At 34.9% G+C, this 21,473-nt stretch overlaps 1 protein-coding gene across 2 annotated transcripts in view; it reads right to left on the bottom strand.

Annotated features, from left to right (window-relative positions):
- The window catches only part of LOC106707720 (hypoxia-inducible factor 1-alpha), a 116,037-nt gene that overhangs the window by 31,948 nt on the left and 62,616 nt on the right, over positions 1 to 21,473 (bottom strand). For both annotated transcript variants that reach the window (XM_014499129.2, XM_014499130.2), the window contains one exon: positions 14,852 to 15,025. In XM_014499129.2, coding sequence (XP_014354615.2) covers positions 14,852 to 15,025 — 174 coding nt within the window. The remainder of the gene's footprint in view (positions 1 to 14,851; positions 15,026 to 21,473) is intronic.

Genomic DNA, 21,473 nt, shown 5'->3' with positions numbered 1-21,473 from the left:
GGAAAATGTCACGTTAAATCTATCCTGTAATATGACAATATTTCTACCCCCTTCATTAGCTTTAAAAAAAAAGACACAGGAATTCATGACATTTGAAATTCATGGTACTTTGATGATGTTTCTATTGAAGATATGTTAATTACGATCATTGTATTGGATTTTATTAAATGCTAAGGTCGTTTTAACAAACTATCTTATTTCTTATTATTATTTTTTTTAGAGTAATAGTGAAAGTAAGGCAGAGTAATTATTATAAAAGAAGAAAATATGAATGCAGAGTTTAAAGCATTTATTTACACGTGGATAAAAAAAAATGAATTGAAAAAGATCGATTTAAAAATTATCGTAGACTATAAATGTGTTTTTTTTTAACAATCATTCTGCTTTCAAAGAGCAGTATTTCAAACAAAGACAAATGTTTTTTTTTGTTTTTTATTCATTATCAATAGATAAAGAACGCTCTTGAATTTTTAAATTAACATAAAAATGATATAGATTTTTTGTTAAGTTGATTAATTACTTATATTTTAGCTATCTTGAAAACAACAGATTAAATTGTAGTTCATATTTTAAAAAGTATTTGAAGTCGATAAAATTAATATTATTGTTTCGTTTCAAAGTATAGTGTATCAAGGGCGTCTGAAATTATTTGTCAAATTTAAGGAATATAGTTTAACGTAATATATTTTATTCTGAGCCTTTTAAAATCTATTTAATATTTTGCATTATGATAATAGTTCTAGTAATATATTTGATATAATGTTATTTGTTTTCGCTAACCGTTACACCGCTGTAGCTAGGAATGTTCTGCCGTCGAGAAATGATCGGGCCATTATTGTTGTATGGAATAAGGTTAGTCCACTGTAACCGATCTGTGTACCGTCAGCAAAGATATCAAGAGCAACAGTATGCATCAAATTTGTATAATAATTATTTAAAATATAACCAAAAGAGTAGGCAGATAACATAAAAAACCATTGTTTTTTTTTATGAATATTTTTGCATTCTTTTAAATTCTGTCCTTATCAAATTAACTTCTTGCTCCGCCACTACTAGTCATAGAGACTATTGTCTATTCTACTGAGACTATATCATTAATAAACTATCTTTCTTTGTTATTATTATCTTAATATTTATTCCAAATACACAATTACAACATTAATTAACTTCGTAATCTTTTCACCGCTGGACACAATTTTTTAATTGTCTTTTTCTTCTAACCGTACAAAGAAATCATACATTTTAAGCAGTTGCACAAGTTTCTTTTGTCATTGTATAATGATGTTCATCGTTTGTGATGTTTTGTGTATTGGAATGTGCTACGATTAGACTCATGTGCCGTACAAATACAGATTATACTTGCAGCAGTAATAACAGATGTTTGTCAATTGTATTGTAAAATCAACTCTAATGGAATACAATAGGATTGACAATACAATGACTAGTTTTTGATGAATGTCTCCAAGTATTTTTGTTATATTGTGATCGATGGATTTGGTGACTGTACTGTGTAAGATGGTGTAATATTAGTTGAAATTTGGTCGTGTAATTGATGATGTGAATGTCTTGGAAATATTAAAGTACTAGCTGTCGCACGCGTCTTCGTCCACGCAGAAATTAAAAAAATTACTTAACGTAATGTGTTCTTCCAGACGGTGTTCTACATCTATACCAAATTTCATCGAGATCCTAATAGCCGTTTTGGAGATACTTCCATGCATCTATCTAAACATTCGTATTTATAATATTATATTAGTAAGATTTACAAGAAATTTGACGTATAAAATATATTTTCAATAACAATGATTCACAATCAATCTCCTTTCACTTATTCATTAAATCAGGCACGTAATAAAATATGTTGACTACTAAAAAAGTTAAATTTGTTATTTTAGGTGTCACCTTAACCTTGAAGTATTCTGTGGTAGGTGATAGACTGAATTTATCATTTTTATCTAAATATTATTAGTATTTATTATTGTATGTGGATATTTGAAGTTAATTCTATGATTTATTGAAACTTCTAAAAATACCTATTCAGTTTATTGTATTTTGTCTACGTTTTTCTAATATGACAAAATCTAATGGTACATTATACATTCGTTAAACAAGGATATATGTGAGCCAAGCACGAACATTTTTGGTACGCGCCGCACAAATTTTATAACAAACTTGTTGACAACGATACTTAGTTACGTAGGTGATTGTCACAAATAAACGTGAATTGCGCACTGGATTGGTGAGAGACGCGCTACTATCGTGATTGCTTCTGTCAGAAAATATGTATAACCTACAAGTCTATGACACGGTAATAATAATACCGTGAGTGAGAGAGATACAGTTATACCCAATTCCTGTGACGTGACAAAGACAGGGATAACTATCTTCTGTCCCTTTCTGCGTACCAGGCTTTGGGGTTTGTTTGGAACAAAGGTTCAGTTCAGTTTCTTGATTATGGCTCTCCCTCAGCGGATTGGGCCAGTGTCGAGTGATTATAGTTTTATTCTTGTATTAAAGAGACTGGCAACACTCTACTTATGGATAAGTCTCGTGAGCATACAAGTGTTACGAACTCTAGAATTATCTACAAACGTTGATTTACCTAAAAAGGACGAACACAATAATATACATAGTATTGTTAGTAGGTTATGGGACAAACAACTTATAATCTAATATTATTTTTGTTAATATAATCACATAAAATATTTACAAACGGGGTATGTACGTGGGTTAAGAGGGTCTTAAAGTTAGTGGGGCGAGGGATATAATTGGGGAGGACATCAATTAAGGAAGAAGTTCTGTTCGGGCAAGAGAAAAATATATGGTCCACCGTTCCTTCGTCTAATCCGCATTCACATAGCGAGCTATCCTTAACCCTGATTTTCGCTAAGAAAGTTGGAGTGCACGCATGGCCTAATCGTAGTCGACAGATCGTCGACGTGGTCTGCTTATTTGCATCAGGGAACCTAAAAAACCATGGCCTCACTGGTATGGATTCTTGTATGTCTGCATAGTATTTTCCTTTGCTAATAGAAGTCTCGGACCACACAGATTTCCAACTAGACAAAAGATGTTCCTTAGCCAAGGACACCAGGTCATGAATGTATAGTTTGTGGTGACTCATTGAGCCACACGATGTGGCTTCTTTAGCTAAATGGTCAGCTGACTCATTGCCCTGGATCCCAGAATGACCCGGAATCCACGCCAGAGTGACCTGGAGACCTTGCAGAGAACATCTGTACAAAATGTTTTTAATTTCCATAATAAAAGGGAATCTTGATTTACTTCTAAATTGATTTGATAAAATTGCGTCTAAACAGCTTTTAGAATCCGAAAATATTATTGTCTTTCTAATCTTGTGTGATTCGATGTACATTAAGGCTTCTAAGATGGCAACCGACTCTCCAGTAAATACCGAGGATAAGGAGGGAAGTTTAAAATTTAATACTATACGGAATTTGGGAATCCAGACAGCTGCTCCCACGTAACCATGCACTGAGAGCTTGGAGGCATCCGTATAAATAATAAGCCAATCACTCCAGCGCTCATCAACTATTCGCTGGAAATTGGTGTTTGCGGAAGCTGGGTCCTTAGTTATATTTAAGTCCAGTATTATGTTCGGGTTATGAACTAACGCCTGATAGGGAATTTCAAATATGGGATTAAGGGTAGTTTGAGAAAGTGGACAAGCAAGACGAGTGATTTTGAGATAACTTTTTACAAGACAAGGAGGTTCTTTGTGTGCCCAATATCCACCGGCAGTAACAAGGTGTGACAGTTCATGAAGTTTTGGAAGAAGACTATGTGAAGAAGTTTGAAAAATTTTAAAAATAAAGCGATCACTAAGGTACTGTCTCCTGATATGTAGAGGGGGGTCAACACATTCGACTTGCATTGCGTTAATAGGAGAGGATTTCATAGCCCCTGTAATCAATCTGAGACATTTAGCCTGGACTTTGTCTAGTGCATGTAGAGGTAATTTATTGCATGGTTCCAGAATAAAGATGCCATAGTCGAGATGACTTCTAACTATGGCATTATACAAGAGCTTTTGTGAAAATGGGTGGGAACCCCACCAAACACCTGAAAGGGAACGAATAATGTTTATATTTCTTTCGCATTTCGCAATGACATGATTAATATGGTGAATTGATGTCAATTTTGAATCCAGGATAAGACCTAAAAACTTTACTTTATTTTTGACTGGAATTATATTACCATTGCAAGAAATTGAAATATCAGGTATATTTCTGACTCTAGAAAATACCACAACTGTACTTTTAGGTATAGAGAGATTGAGACCGTGATTCTGAAGCCAATCATCCAGATATCTAATAGCAGTGTTAAGTCGAGAGGTGGCTTCGTCAAAGTTGTCAGACGATACATAAAGTGATAAATCATCAGCGTATTGTAGGACATCACAAAATGAATTGACGGTAAGCTCCAAATCATGGGTGTATATACTGTATAGCAGGGGACTTAGGACAGATCCTTGGGGCAGGCCCTTCCAGACAAGTCTAGAGGGGAGAAGAGAATTTTTACTAGAAATTTGGACAGATCTAGCCGAAAGATAATTTGAAATATAGTTAACTATCCTCACAGGAATGTTCAGATGAAGCATTTTGCTTCTGAGCACCGGAAGAAGTACATTATCGTATGCTGATGAGATGTCCAGAAATACGCCAATCACCGATTTATTTTTCGAAAGGGCTATACGGATATCAGTAATAAATGAACTTAAACTATCCATCGTTCCTGCTCCCTTCCGGAAACCATATTGACTTTTAGCTATTATACCTCTACTTTCCACTAGCCATTCCAATCTATTTTTAATCAGATGTTCTAATATTTTTGCCAAGGTAGATGACAGTGCGATAGGTCTATATCCCAGAGGATCATTACTTAACTTCCCAGGTTTAAGAATAGGGAGTATAATTTGAGATTTCCATTCTTCCGGCGGAAGGCTGGAGAAAAAGATAATATTTATTAAATTTAAAAAAAAATTACGAGTTTCTAGACCAGAATTTACGATGAAAGAATAAGGGATCTCATCTATACCCGGTGAAGAATCTTTGAGGCCATTAATGGCACACAAAAACTCATCCCAAGAGAATGGGCGGTCAAACTCATTTTCTAATGGGCCCGATGACTGAAATACTGTAGTTTCTTCCATAGAAGGGGCAACCGGAGGAGCAAGTCTCTGTGCAAAAGTGTCTATCCAGACTGAGTGATCATTGGAAGAGTCTTCACAAGAGGTAACAGACGCACGAAATCGTTTTATGTTTCTCCACACCATTGAGGGGGGAGACATGGGGGAAAGAGATTCACAGAAGTGACGCCAACCAGAACGTTTTTTGTCGGAGAAGGTTCTCGCAGCTTGAGCGGCCACATTCTGATAATTAATAAAATTTTGTTCGGTCATGGATGAGTTATAAATTGCTTCAGCTTCTTTACGTTTTTTGTACATTTGCGTACACTCACTGTCCCACCATGGAGGGGAGGGAATTTTGTTTTTACCCTTTGATAAAAGCGGAATAGACTTATCTGCAGCTTTAAAGAGGGCATTTTTAAAGCGCTCAAGTGAGTCCGTCATATTGTCGAGACATGGAAGGGGGATTTTCGAAACTTCTCGGTCGGTCTCAGAACAAAATTGAGACCAATCAGCCCTAGATAATTTATACTTAAGACGGGGACGGGGATTATTACAAAAGGTGTGAGAAGAAGTATCAGGAATAGACAATAAGATAGGAAAATGATCACTGCCACAACCAAAGGGTTGTACCGTCCAAGAGAATAAAGAAGCCAGCGAGGGAGAACAAATGGAAAGATCGACCGCACTTCTCTCGTCTTGTCCCGGTCGGACTCTTCGCGTGGGAGTGCCGTCGTTTATTATACAAAGATCACGGTCATGCAGGAGATCGAGAAATTCAAGGGATAGGGAGTCGCAGGAGTGGGACCCCCAAAGAGTGTGATGAATATTGAAATCTCCTAGGAGAACGACAGGAGGTGGAAGAGAATCTATTATCACAAAAAGTTCATTTAGGGTGGAAAGACGGGGATCTGGTATGTATATAGAAATAAAAGAAATGTTAAAAGCTCTAAGAGCTACAGCGTTGAATGTATTCGAGAGACCTGAAAGTGGAATTTGTGAGTAGGTAATAGATCGAGAAATTAATAACGCAGAACCACCGTGCCCATCAACTCTGTCATCCCTGAGACAGGCGAAACCAGGGATACGGAATCGAATCTCCGGGTTCAACCAAGTCTCCTGAATGGCAACGATAACAGGACTGTGGGTATTGATTAGGTCGATAAGTTCGTGCTTTTTATGTCTAACGCTACGACAGTTCCATTGCAGAATATTGCGAGGAGCCATCGGGAAGGGAGAATAGACGCTGAGTAAGTTTTTCTCTAAGATTGTTCGGTAAATCGACTTCGGAAAGCCGTGAGAAGAAATTCAATACGGAAGATATTTCATTGCCCTGTGGCATTGAATCATCAGAAGCTGAAATTGATGTATTGGAAATGGCATATCCATTGGAGAGAGACGAGGGAGGGTATTCCGTGATCCTTTGGAGCGCACGGCGATCATAACCAGGGCTTGAGGCCGGAGTAGATGTCCGGCGTGGAAGAAACACAGTTTTACGGCTTGAAGATTTAAGTGGAGTACGAGGGGAGGAAGATTGGGGGGAACATGAAACAGAAGAGATCTTACTAGTTGATCCAGAATATGAACGCATGCCGGTGCGGGGGTACCTTGCAGAAGCCTCTTGATAGGATTTATTTTCAGTGGACATGACATACTTGATTTTTTTTTGTCTATCGAATTCAGGGCAGGTTTGGTCATTGGCTCTATGACTTCCAGAGCAGTACAGGCAAGTTGGAGATGTTTTGTCACATGTTTCTCCTTCATGAGGTTGGGAACAGACGAAGCAGCGGGGTTTCGACCTGCATTGTGACTTGACATGCCCAAATCTGCAACACTTGTTGCATTGAATTGTTGGCAACAAATATATTTCAACAGGTATAGAATTATAAAAGCCATAAACATGTTCTGGTATCCTTTGTCCTGAGAAAGTAAGTACAATGGATTGAGTGGGAACCCACGAGGGGGGCCCACCTTCACTTCGGACTTTTCTATTAAGTCGGCGAGCTCGTACTATTTTACCTAGGCCTCGCTGGGTAAGGTCAGAGTTTAATTCCTCAACAATTTCTTCCAATGACCACTCGGTGGGCATATTTCTAATAATCCCCATTCGGGTAACATTGTATGAGGGGATTACTGCCTCATAATTATATTGCGTTAGAGTGGGTAGCTCGAGAAAAGAGTTAGCATCTGACGCTGACTTGAACTCAACCGATATGCGATTGCGACCAACACGTTTCACACCATCAGCCAGTACATTTTTAATATTATTTTTTGACAAAAAATATCCAAAGTGGATTGGTCTTAGAGAAACACCTAAAGACGACTCATTTTCTTTTTTGGAAACATGAACTAAAAAAGGGGATTCAGAGCCTTCATATTTATTTTTTCTCAGAGTAAATTCAGGGGTTATGTACGTTGATTGAATAGAAGGGATAGGGAGATCACCAGTTTTTTTAACAACGTAATGTTGAACATAATCATGATCATAATTAGTCCTTTTTCTATTATTATTCAAAGAACCATCTGTCTGTGGGAGTATATTACAATTTTCATAACCACCCCCAGGATCGGGAGGGTCGGTATCCATTTTGGACTACTAGTTTTAACTTAAACTAAGGGAACTTACCTTAGACAATCACAAAACCAATAACCAAACAAATAACACAAAAAGCAAATCAACAGATTGTCTCAGATAACGTAAATCTAAATAAAATAACCGCAACTAAAAAAAACACTTGTACTACGCACTCAACCAGAAAGCAGAGTCCGTCACCTTTGTCCGGAACAAAGGTTGTCCCCTACAAACAACCTAGGTTGTCCCTAACAAAGTTTGACATTCGTGCTATTTTTCGAAAATTGTGAGTACTTAGTGGCTGTAATTGTGCAAAAATATTTTGATATTACAGTTTTAGTGAGATCAAGTGTATAAAACATGGTATACTGCTTTATTGTTGGTTGTAAAAGCCGTAGTCAGCGAAAAGAGAAAAACATAACCTTTCAATCGTAAGTACTGAAACTACGCACTTATTCACATGTATTCATACAAAATAAGGAAGAAAATACAAACTAGTTGTTTTTTACAGTCTTTGTAATAACTAATATGTTAAAATACGGGTAAAATTAGCTAAAATAAAATAGTATTTTTCGAACATTATGCGCCCAAACGCAGATGTCATTTGTGTCAAATAATATACTGTAGATCTGGGAAACAAGCGGCCATATTAAACTTCTTTTCAAATTGGTTGGTTATTACCCGTAAAAATAATACCACCATTTTGTTGTAAAAATTACCCTGAATTTAGGGAAAATAAATTATAGTATGTATAATGTATATAAATGAAACAATTCACATTTTTTATACTATTTTCAACAGATTTCAAAAGGAGTTTTTAATTCTGGTATATGCTGTGTTTTTAAATATTTGATACTTTCTTATCCCGTTGATTTTAAAGAGTATGCTTTTTAATTTGTCCCATGTAAATTTTGTTTCTTAGAAATTACAATCAAAATAGTTTAGTATTAAGTAGTTTTACATGTAGTGTTCACTGTAATGATATACAGAATAATTTAAAATTATATGACTATAATATTGGTATGTTTTTTGTAGCTTTTTATGAAGACTTAGGGCTTCGTGCATATCGAAGAAAAATAGGACATCGTGTGAATGCTCGTCTAATGGACCTAAGACTGAAGAGATGCCGCGCTTTGTTGAAGCGGTACGCGGGAAAAAAATATCGGGAAATTCTTTTTTTGGAGTCACTCAAGACATCCTTGATTAAGGCAGCCGCCGATATTGACATGGACCTCGTTCGTGCTGTGATAGACGACTGGCCGAGCAGATTGAAGGCCTGTATTCAAAATCACGGATGTCATTTTGAATAAACTTTAGTGTCATAAGAATCTATGTTTTGTTAAGTTCAATTTGGTATATAAATGGTCACATAATGAATAAACTTGTTTCAATTATTTTATATTAAACATGTGACAGAATTTATGACCTGACTAAGTATTACTAAAAAAATCTGTTTACGTAATCTTAGTCACATAAACAAAAATTACGCATTGTTTTTTATATTTATTACGTTTATTAATTACAATTTAATTGGGAATATATAAATTGGTCTATATTAAATTATATCGTAATTATTCATTTTCGGGACAAAACAAATAACTGGTAACCCCAATCCTTTTACTTATATATAGGTATAGTCTATAGTACTCTCTATCTGTCCCTTACGGGTGAACGCGCATGCCATATCTATATAATTCTTCATCTGAGATAACCTACATGGGCATAGAAAATGGCATAAACATGACGTGACAGCTATAGTACGAAAATAATTTTGTGAGACTTTTTTGACGTTGACAACTAGTGAGCTGTCATAATTAAGTTTGACTTGTCTTACCGGGTCAAATATTCTTATCAGTGTATACTCCTGAATGACTCCAGAGTAATACTAGATAGAAATACTATCACTGATGTAAAATGAACATTATTCTTACATTAATCGTTACCATAAATATATGGTGCATACAGTTTACTATATCGACTATTGATATATCAAACAATGAATTTGAATACTTATCTTGTCACCTAACTTATGAAGAATGTCGGAGATTTGTCGCATCGTTATACTTCACGTCAAATGAGTTACCAGAAATATTGCTAAAAGCTGTCGAGAAAATACCACCAGATGTCTCTTGTTATGATTTATTGATTAATTGGAATAGCGGTAAAGAGAAATGGAAAGGTTGGGGTAAAACACACGAAATTGTAACAAGAAGATTACGACAAATTGACAAAATTGATTTATCACAATGGCTTGGTACCAATGTGTTTCATAATTTAGCTAAACAAATAAATGAAACGATTGTTAAAGCTTTTGAAGTTAATACAAAAGATAAAGTTAATATAAAGCATAAATTGGAAGATGGTAAGAAATATTTAGAAGTAGAAAATCATTGGGATATAATTGATTCAGTTTTATCTGGTGGAATTATTTGTGTATTCTTTGCAATTATTTTTGTATGTTGTAAAATACTTTGGTTAGCTTGTAAAAGGATTTTTATCAGAAATAATGCTCAAGACGAGGAATTGGTTTGTCTGTTAAAAGATCGTAATGTGAAGTAAAATAAATTAAGTTGTAAACATAATAATTTACATATATACTAGCTGTCGCCCGCGACCCAACCCGCGTGGTATTTAAAAAAAACTTAATAAGTAGACTATGTTCTATATCTGTGCCAAATTTCATCAAGATCCGTAGAGCCGTTCCGAAGATACCTTCAAACAAACATTGATACATCCATCTATCCATCTAAACATTCGCATTTATAAGTAAGATTTATACTATTGAAAGAGCAGCATAACAAAACACATTTGAATTTTGGCGTGAAATGATCAGATAAAAAATTTAATTCTTAAACAAAATTTTACCTGAACATCTTCAAAACCTTATTACAAATTGCATATTAACTTATGTACTGTAAACTTTGCACTAAATTAGTTAATCAATTAATTACATATCAACAACCTTACAAAGAAATAGAGTTAATGGTTAAAAAAAACTACCAACTGTGGATCACAATTCTCAGAATCCAATCTTCATAGTCCAGTCATCGGTTAACAAGGCATGTTTAGGCTGCGTCCAGACATCGCTTGTGTCATCTCAGTACTAGATAAACCTCATTAGCAGTAACTTCATCAAGAGATACGAACAACAGACCCTCAACTCTAGATTGAGCAAGTACTTAAGTAATGTAAATGGCAAATCTTGTATCTTGCATACGATTAACTGAGTAATACTAGTATTTGAGAGACAAAGGTGAGCTTGGACGATGTTGTTTTCAAGTTGATAAAGGAAAAAGAGCGTCGGTGACTCAGGGTTTAAGTACTTGACTTGCAATATTTAGGTCTTAGGTTCGAGTCCTGTCACGTAGCAATATGTTTTCGATTTACATATCTACATTTATCCGACGTTCGTACGGTGAAGGAAAACAGCGTGATGCATATGTGTGAATTCCCTCGCCACCCGTCAGGTTCCGTCTCCCGAAATGGCGAAAAGTGGATTGCGAAGGTTCATTTGGCTACAACAAATCGAGGTTCGTCATTTCTGTCTACTCCTCTGGGTTATAGGTGTGAGTTGTGTAATGTTTTTGGATAATAAATAAATATTACATTACCTTAATAATCTAATGAAATTTGTAAGAAAATTAGAAAGGACTAATATAGAAACAATTGTCGTAAGATGGAAAATGGGCGAACTATGTCGCTAAATGAATTAAATGCGTAGTGAAACGCTTTGAATGCAGTTACAGTACTAAATAATGGTCCCAATAGACGGTCCGGGCATTTCATAAATCATATCGGAAATCGGACCTATGCGTACATTCCCTCCGCAGTCTCGTGAATAAATGAACTTGTAAGTGAAATATTTAATCAGTTCCTTGTATTATTAACGTATTTTCTATTGTATACTATAATTTATTGCATTTGAACAAAACGGAATATGATTTATTTTCAGTTAATTTGAGGGTCGTGGTCTTGTTATCATTTTGTATAGATTTGCTGAATCATTTCGAAATTAAGTTAAATATTAAATTTATTTTCTTATGGAATTGAATATACATATAAATGTAAGTTGAAAAGTTTTTTATGGCTGCGTTATCTATAGCTACAATTCAACAAGATTTTTTTATTCAGAAGTAAAAAACAGTATAACTACAAGTACTAATTTATCCAAAGGACGAAACAGATATACGTTACAAATGTTAGTACGTTTATTTTTCATTCCATCGCTTCTCGAAGTCGAGGGAAAATTCTCGCGTTAAGTGATTCCGTGATTAATGCCCGCAATCAACAGCGAAACGTGCGACAAGTCCGTCCACTCGCTCGGCTAGTAGCACGTGCGTCCGAGTTATTAATTGGATACAATAAAAGCGTTGATTGCGAGCATTTGTAATTTTCAAAGTGTCGCCTGTGTAGAGATGTTTGTTTTTTACTATCGATATTTGTTATTTTGTCCATTATTAATAAAAATACAGTGTTTCAGTTAATTTTCACGAATATTCAGATATTTTTGTTTTCCATACATCTATATATATAAAAGAAAGTCGTGTTAGTTACACTATTTATAACTCAAGATAGGTCGAACTGATTTAGCTGAAAATTGATGAGGAGGTAGCTTAGAACTAGGAGACGGACATAGGAACTCTTTTATCTTGTGTGCATTTTTCTTTATTCCGCGTGGACGGAGTCGCGGGTAAAAGCTAGTTATATATAGATACTCGTATTAATCAAAACTAGGTATTTACTTGTATGTCTCTAGCTTCGGTCTTTGTTCGAAACAATAATAAAATTAATAATTGACATACAACATATAACATTATCGATAGTATTTTAAGCAATAACTTGATAATACTCATATATTTAATTTAATAATTCTAAAGTTGTTTATCAAATGAGACATTATTTATATCGATGACATATCGATACCGGAGTGAAGCATTGTACCACATCCCTACGCTTGCATCCACTCGCCTTTTATCTAGTTTCCACCACTTATTGCCAGGTGTGGGTGTGGATTCATATTTAAATAAGCCATTTCAATTGCATACATTGATACAGTTGTGGGTTCAAATCCCGGTGCAATTTGCATCGAGATTATACTATTTATTATAACTAACGCAGTGTAATGTTATTTGATTGACCGTTCAATGGATCTTAAGGTGACAGCGAACATGCTTTATGAATTGTTGCCTTCACTTTACTAGTTTGAGTAATCACTAATAAACAAAATTTTAAATAAAATAACAATTAATTTTGTACAAGCGTAAGAATCATTGTGAGGTCTGCGATCGATTTAAGATTTCGTCTGTTAACACTTTCTATATTTTGTTTTATTTTTTTATAAATAACTAGCTTTTACCCGCGACTCCGTCCGCGGGGAATAAAAAATAGAAAACGGTGTAAAAATTATCCTATGTCCGTTTCCTGGTTCTAAGCTACTTGCCCACTAATTTTCAGTCAAATCGATTCAGCCGTTCTTGAGTTATAAATAGTGTAACTAACACGACTTTCTTTTATATATATAGATACATATTTGACAACATGGGAAGAGGTAGATGGATTGCGTGAATGGTGACATGATCAAGATGGGGGTGGCAATGGAGATGTCGGCAGACAGATTAATTCGGAGGACGGAAACCAAGTGCACCGACTTTATCTATGTGGGACAATGTCAAGGAGATGATGACATTTCGACAACAATGCGACGTCAAGCTTATCTATGTATATAAAAGAAAGTCGTGTTAGTTACACTATTTATAACTCAAGAACGGCTGAATCTATTTGACTGAAAATTGGTGGGCAGGTAGCTTAGAACCAGGAAACGGACATCGGATAATTTTTACCCCGTTTTCTATTTTTTATTCCGCGCGGACGGAGTCGCGGGTAAAAGCTAGTGAATGAATAAATTAAACGCTAACATTTGAATATAAAAGTAACAAATTTGTGAGCTTTAAATTAAATTTAATCATATCAAATATTATAATAATACTGTTTCGCTTGTTTTGTAATGCGACGCTTCAACGAGGTGCGAGAGGTTATGATGGTAATACACCGGTCGATCGATCCGATAAGCCTGATTACGGCTGATCACATGATTTTACGGCCGCATGAAAATAATTATACAAAACTGGCCGATCCCCTACTCAACACTTTCCTGAGCGTGAGCATTCAATTACCAGTAATAACTCTAGCGCGGCCTATCAATTTGTGAATAGGGCTGTCAAAATCTTTATTATTATAGGTATTAAATATTTTAATATAGTATTTCGTTAATGTAAATCTATCTGATGTTATATTTAGTTTTCAAAAATGTTGCAATTTTCAGAAGATCGGTTGGTCGCCGAAGATTGTAAAAGTTAACAGCAAGCAGAAGCCTTCCTACGTACCTTTAAGAATAGAGTATTTTTGGCATATTCTCTCATCGTGAAAGGTATAATTAAAATTTTTTATTTAAAAACAATCACGCATCGTACAATCCTTTTCAATGAAATAGAAGAAAAAACAAAAAAGTGTATTTCGAAGCAGTAACCTATCAATGTCAGTTGTAGTGATGTACCTGACATCTTGGTCAGATATTTACGAACACTTAAACGTTTTGAAAGTTAACTTGTTAATTGCGCACTCGTCAATTTCATTTATAATATTTCAATCCGGTGTGTTACATAGCTTGAGTGACGTTACAATTTTAATACGCGTTCGAAAGGAGCTCATCTTCATTCGAATATTCTTTTAATGCGTTAATTAACTTTCGAAGTGTACCGTGCAGTTAATTTTCTCGTTTTGTATTCAATTAATAATTGCTAATAATTTCGTATGTTACATCGTATGATCGTGATGTGTATCAATATTTTTAATGTTATTTCTGAATCACGCCCATCGTTATGTAGTCGTTTTCAATAAATAAATGCTTATGTTATTTTATTACATAATTTTTTTACTGACGGGCGCATTTGAATTACAACATTATCATGTTATAACAATTTTGAAAAAAAAAATAACGATAACTTTTTTTCTTGTTCAAATTGAAATACTCGTAAACAGAAATTACATAAAACTAATTACAACTTTTCTAAAACTTATAGTTTTGTATTTAGTATTGCGTATATAATGAAACATTAAACAAACTTTCTCACCTTTTGATCGCCGAACCTCATCTGTCTCCTGGCATTTCTCGCAACATTCATCCGACATAGAAACACCCTGTCTTCTCCGTCAGAGGGCGCTCGCGACAGTTCTGACCTCACCGCTTGTTGATCTTGTTTGTCGATGACATCGTACACGCTGTCCCCATGTATTAGAAGATCTTCCTGCAAAGACAAACTTAGTGAGGGTTTCCATGGCCGTGACATTTGTAAAACATACATAGTACCATTTCTTTCAGTTTAATAAAGCAGAGACAAGATTATGTTTTAATACAAGTGTTTTAATAGTAGAATTTCAAGGTTACACAAGCTTTATAAGTTACCGTTTATTTTAGTTCGTTTAAATTTCTTTTTATTAGGATAGTAAGGCATTATTATATACAAGTTGTAGTAAAGTCGATTAAACTAAGGTATTATGAAGATGCTTTTATAACTCTTGGGTATTTTTTATTGAGCCGATCTAATCACCCCTTTTATGCTATTACTTAGTAACAAAATATACATAGAGTCTTAAGTGTACCTAGAGTAGCTGAAATAAAGCTACCATTAAGATTAAAATGAACTGCATCGGAGTATTTCTTGTTTCTGGCTTGGATTGTAGTCGAGTAGGAAAATTTAATATAATTACATACTACACGTATCCACTGAAGTCTGGACAGGGTTAATAAAATTGTAATGTATACTACCTTTTCTATATAAACAAAATTCAATTACATCCACCCGACTTTATTAACTCCAATTAAATCATAATTCTATAGTAAAGCTAAGAACATTTCTAAACGCACACAACTTAGGGTTGCCGACTTCTGAGATTTAAAGATTTATTAATAGCTTGAAAAGTCTAAACTTGGTAAAGTTCAGTAAACAATGTTGGTATTACATAAATATATAAAAGAGATATAAGTATTTTCTTATACTGATTATCTTAATTATCACGATAATGTTGTGAATCAAATCAATAGAAACCAGTTCTTTTTTGACAAGAAATTAAAGAACCAAATATTATTTAAGCACGCTTCACCTGATTGGTGAACGATCGTTTGATAATTTTAAGTATAAACAACATAATTATTTTTAGTGGTTGTCAACCCTAGGAGTGACGTCACGGCACATCATATCGCCCCGCCCACCTGTCGCGAGCCCTAAGCTAGGCGAGCACCCACCGCCCACGCGCGGTCTGTGGGGGGCGACTGGGGAAATGCTTAAGGGAAATTATTAAGCTGTCTTTATCATACAAAGTTAATATTTTGTTGCACTAGTGTATGCAGTCCTGTAATGTATTCCATGCTTTATTGTAGAACATTGATTCAACGTTGCAATGTCTAAATAATATTGTAATAATTTATATGACATTAACTATTTAGTTATTAAAAATGAATATGTAATTAATTTCCACTGTCACCATTATCTATAGATTAAACTACAAAATATAAAATTGTATGCATTTTTTTACAAAAATACTTAAATAGATATATTGAAGTAAAGTATTTTAATGTCAAATGAAATTAGGTTACTTTTAATTTATCCCAGCGTACAATGTTGTATGTCATAAAATTAATATTTGTTACAAGGTGTTAAGAAATTAACGTTTCGCCTCAAGCAGTATTCTGTCTACAACTGCAAGGAACACAATAATTTGGTAAGATAGTGAAAACAGTGTTATTTTTTAAAATCTATTAATATCAACACATTCCACCGGCTATGTTTCAATAACAGAGTACGGTTGACAATAGTGTAAGGCTGCAGGCAGGATATAGCGGCGAGCGGGGCAGTAGGACGGCGGAGCGGGGCCATGTAAACAAAATTAACATCCCGCTCCCGCTCATTTCGTATCGCTGTATTGTGCTATACTTTTAATTACATCTCTCCGCTCTTCGCTATTACCATACCCGTAGCATAAGAGTTATAGGAATTTGTTACGAATTTTGTTTGTCAAGTAACAAATCTGTGATGATGTTTATTTTACTATATATTTATTATAAAGCTTAATATGATAAATATTAGTTTTAAAAACCAAGTCCGAACGGAATGTCCCTTAAATTATCATTTAAATTTATCATCATCATCATCATCAGCCTTTATCTGCCCACTGCTGGGCATAGGCCTTTCCCAATGCCTTCCACAGTACGCGGTCCTCCGCCCCGCCTTTCGCATCCAACAATTTCCCGCCGTGCCTCTCGTATAAATTTATGATACTATATAAATAATAAGAGATTCTTTCAACGACCACTCAACAACTCTGAATACCAGAATTTAGATTAAACAGCTAAAGTTGATCGATTTTTAAATTCGACATTATAAACTCTTATTGGATTATTCCCAAAAAAATACTGTTAGACAATGTTTAGTTTAAACCCTTAGACCGCCGCTGATTGATATTACGCCAACGTGGTATGTTTCATCATAAATATGTATCACTACAATTCTTTCGGTAAAAGTACTTCATCACTTATTTGTAAAGATCGCATTTCGCATACCAACGTATAATGTTTCAATATCCATGAATTGTCAAAAGTCCCCGCCAAAAGTTTGACGTTTGTTTAAACTGAAATGTATCTGAAAAGCTGTCTATGCTTTTCTATGGTAAGTAACGTAAGCATATTACGGTAACATTTCGAATTGTTATTTGTTTCTTATTTGATTAAAGTATTACTTTGTAGATATTATATACCAATAATGTGTAATATTTATTGTAAATATCAGTTTATAATAGAGATTGTTGTATAGTTTAATGGGTTAAAATGTACGCTGCGGTAGGGCCATTGTATCTTTATATCGTAGGAATTATTTTCATCGTTGGCTTGTTCGGTATTTCGTTATTTTCAATTGAATCAAAGTTACAATTGTAATCTTCGATGGATTCACCGTTAGCCTAACATTTAGATTGCCCATGATACAGGCAAATTATTGTTCCAGTTATTTTACGATTGTGATTGCGTTGATGTCTTTTGTATGAATGTTTGATTTTACGACATTATAAAGTTTTGAAAAATAATTTCATATTTATAGGAAAAATGTCTTATTAACATGACCTTCTTATTTATTGTTATTCTTTTAAAATTCTTTTAAGTATTAGTAAAGATGCTTAATAAAATATTTTGCTATAAATAATATATTTATTCGTCAATTCTTAAATTGCATTTTTTTTTTTTTTTTTTTTTATAGGAGAAGGGGGCAAACGAGCAACGGACCGAGAATTATTTGATCCGACGCCCATGGACATCCGCAACGCCAGCAGAATCGCAGATGCGTTGCCGGCCTTTAAGGAAGGTATACGCTCTTTTCTTGAAGGTCCCTAAGTCGTAACTGTTTGGAAATACCGCCGAGGACAGAGTATTCCACAACGCGGCTGTGCGAGGTAGAAAGTTTCGTGAAAACCTCGTCGTTGTGGAATGCCACCCATCGAGATGGTAGCGATGAAATTTGGCGCTCTGTCGACTCGTGCGATGACGGAACTCGGCGGCAGGTATGGTTCCAAACAATTCTTCGGAACACTTCCCGTGGTAAAGGCGGTAGAAGATACAAAGGGAACTGATATCCCTTCGCAAAGCCAGTGAGTCAAGCCAATCGGTAAGACCCCGGTCATTGACGATTCGAGTGGCACGTCGTTGCACGCGGTCAAAAGGAAGAAGCTGGTATTTAGGAGCTCCAGCCCAGAGATGCGACCATATGTGGCCGAACCTGCGCTTTGTATAACTGTAAGCGATGGGCTGGCGTGAAATACTGCTTCGCTCTCCCTAGGACACCAAGCTTCTTAGAGGCCAGCTTGGCCTTCCCTTCCAGATGACCACGGAATTGGACGTCACTCGATATGTCAACGCCGAGGATACCAATGCTGGCTGAGGCAACCAGGGGAGTGTTCTCAAAGTTAACGTTGACGACAAAGGGTTCTTTTTTGGCGGAAAACGCGCAAACTTGTGTCTTTTTGGGGTTGAATTCGAGAAGGTTTTATTATTTATGGAAAAAGATTTTACTTTACCATTACTCGAGTACTTTAGATAGATTTTTTGAACATATTACTTGCAATGTTTTACTTCTTCACAATTTGTTATAATCGATGTCAATATTGGTTAATGTTTTAAAGTCCGAATGTCGAATATCCGAAAGAGAAAACGTCTTGTATAACATTGAGTCTTACAGATAATTAATCATAGACCACCAGAGTCAGAACGACCGTAGAGCTGTTAATAATTATCATATTATTAAATTCGACGTCGATTGCGGTGCTTGTAAATGTTGGTTACAAATGTTTGAACAAATACAAGCCTCCGGTTGTATAGATTAATGAAGTGAATTTAAAAAACTAGACCCCCTAATTGTGCTACAAATGATTGTGTGTGTTTCAAATTGATTTACGCCTCATTAATTTTGTGATGTCGATCTTCGTATGTTTATTATTAAATTTTATATTTTTAATAACAGTGCAAAGGGAAAATCGTATAGTGTTTTTTTTAAGGGACTATTTATTTGAAATTGTGTAAATTACGCAATCGTTTCAAATTGCCGTTTATACAGATATTTTAAAAATAATCTGATTAGTATTATAAATGGGAATGTTTAGATGGATGGAGGTTTGTAAGAAGGTTTATACAGGAGATGTAGAGTATAGTTTGGAAGAACACATGCGCTAATTATGAAATTTTTTTTTTCATTCAGCGCGAATGGAGTCACGGATGACAGCCAGTGTCATCATCATCAGCTCACTATATGTCCCTACTGAGGGGCTCGGCACCTACCCCAAGTTAGGGGTGACTAGGCTATAGTCAACTACGCTGGCCCAGTGCGGGTTGGTTGACTTCACACATATCTTTGAATTTCTTCTCAGATATGTGCAGGTATGTGCACGATGTTTTCCTTCACCGTAAGAACGTCGGATAAATGTACATATGTAAATCGAAAAACACATGGGTACATGGTGGGATTCGAACCCAGAACCAGAACCCACCGACGCTCCTATAACATAACACAGCCAATATAAACATAAGATATTATAAACATATCTTCTTGTCGTACCTCTCCGACTAGCGAAGGATATCTCACTGATGGGTAGTATGAAGTCAAGGTCAAAATTAGACAGTATATTTTGAAAGCGCTACATACAAATATATCTTACAATAAAATACAGGAAACAATTTCAGGCGTTCTTTCTTACAAAAGGAATTGCAACAATGATAAATACAAAACAGCTCCGGGCAAAGGCGAACTTTCGAAACTACCATTCTAAAATGACCCACCACTATTCCTATCAATTGAAATACTAAAGGAATACGTAGAACATTTAACGCATTAAGGCAATATTGGCAAGGCTTATTACAGAGGTTTTAATAGGGTACATCAATAAATCGGCACAGTTGTTAGGGCGACGAAAGAGCATTGTCTAAGGCATTATCATTACATTGTTCAGTTTGCATATTGAATTGTGCGTCTCTATTGTTTATGGTAACTTCGCTACGTGTGTGGTTTTGATTCGCTATACTTTATTATTACATACTAGCTTTTAACCGCGACTCCGTCCGCGCGGAATAAAAAAAAATAGAAAACGGGGTAAAACTTATCCTATGTCCGTTTCCTGGTTCTAAGCTACCTGCTCACCAATTTTCAATCAAATCGATTCAGCCGTTCTTGAGTTATAAATAGTGTAACTAACACGACTTTCTTTTATATATATAGATTATGTTATTAAGAGAGGAGATGCTTAAGGTATGTTGTATGTTATTTTTTTAATGCTTTCAATTAAATTTTAAGCTGTTAAAGTCAATAATTATATAAATAAACACTTTTTTGTCACTTTTTGATTTAAATTTATGTCCTCTCTTTTTATATAAGATAACGAACAAGTGTGCGGCTATCTGAATTCGCCAGAATAGCGAAGCAACTTCTGCCCATAGATATTAAATAGGCAAAGGTTTGAAAAGCTAAGGTACAAAGCAAAATGCGCAAAGCTTTCAAAAGTTTCTACAAACATTTATTTATACTGCTTAGATACCGTTACATTTAATATCTATTCATAATAAAATTTACTCTTATAAATGGCATATTAACGAGACCGGCATTGTTTTTAACTGGATATTTGGATTAAGTACTTACTCTTAAATCTTATCATTAATCTTAATTGCGGAATAACAATAAAATATTGCCTTTAGCTGCAACCGAAGATAATCTAAATTAAACTTAGTTTAATGGTAATAAGGTTTAGTTTACTATATTCATAGATAATCATAGAGTGTATAGATCATTATGTTGCTAGCTTATAAGAACGAGATCGTGGGAATACTGTCGATACTTGAGTTATAGAGACCGATTGAGATCGTCTCTGAGACGTAATGAAGCTTTAATGGGGTATAAGTCGGGAAGTGCCAACCTTACGACAGGAATTTGTGGCCAGGAAAGACCATCTGATGATAGTACATAACTACATAGATATAAATTCAGATTGGGTTGTAAAACAGTTTTAAAAATCAACTGATATTAGGTTTTTATGATCCTTTTTGAGTTACGTATATTGATTTTTAATTACTTTAACAATAAACAACATCAGCTATAAACATAGTTATTGTTAAACCTTGATAAACAAGATTATAAAATGATTTCATAAAATCAAATCAACTTATGC

Source organism: Papilio machaon, chromosome 18 (assembly GCF_912999745.1).
Source record: "Papilio machaon chromosome 18, ilPapMach1.1, whole genome shotgun sequence".
NCBI lineage: Eukaryota > Metazoa > Arthropoda > Insecta > Lepidoptera > Papilionidae > Papilio > Papilio machaon.
This window is presented reverse-complemented; position numbering and strand designations above follow the sequence as displayed.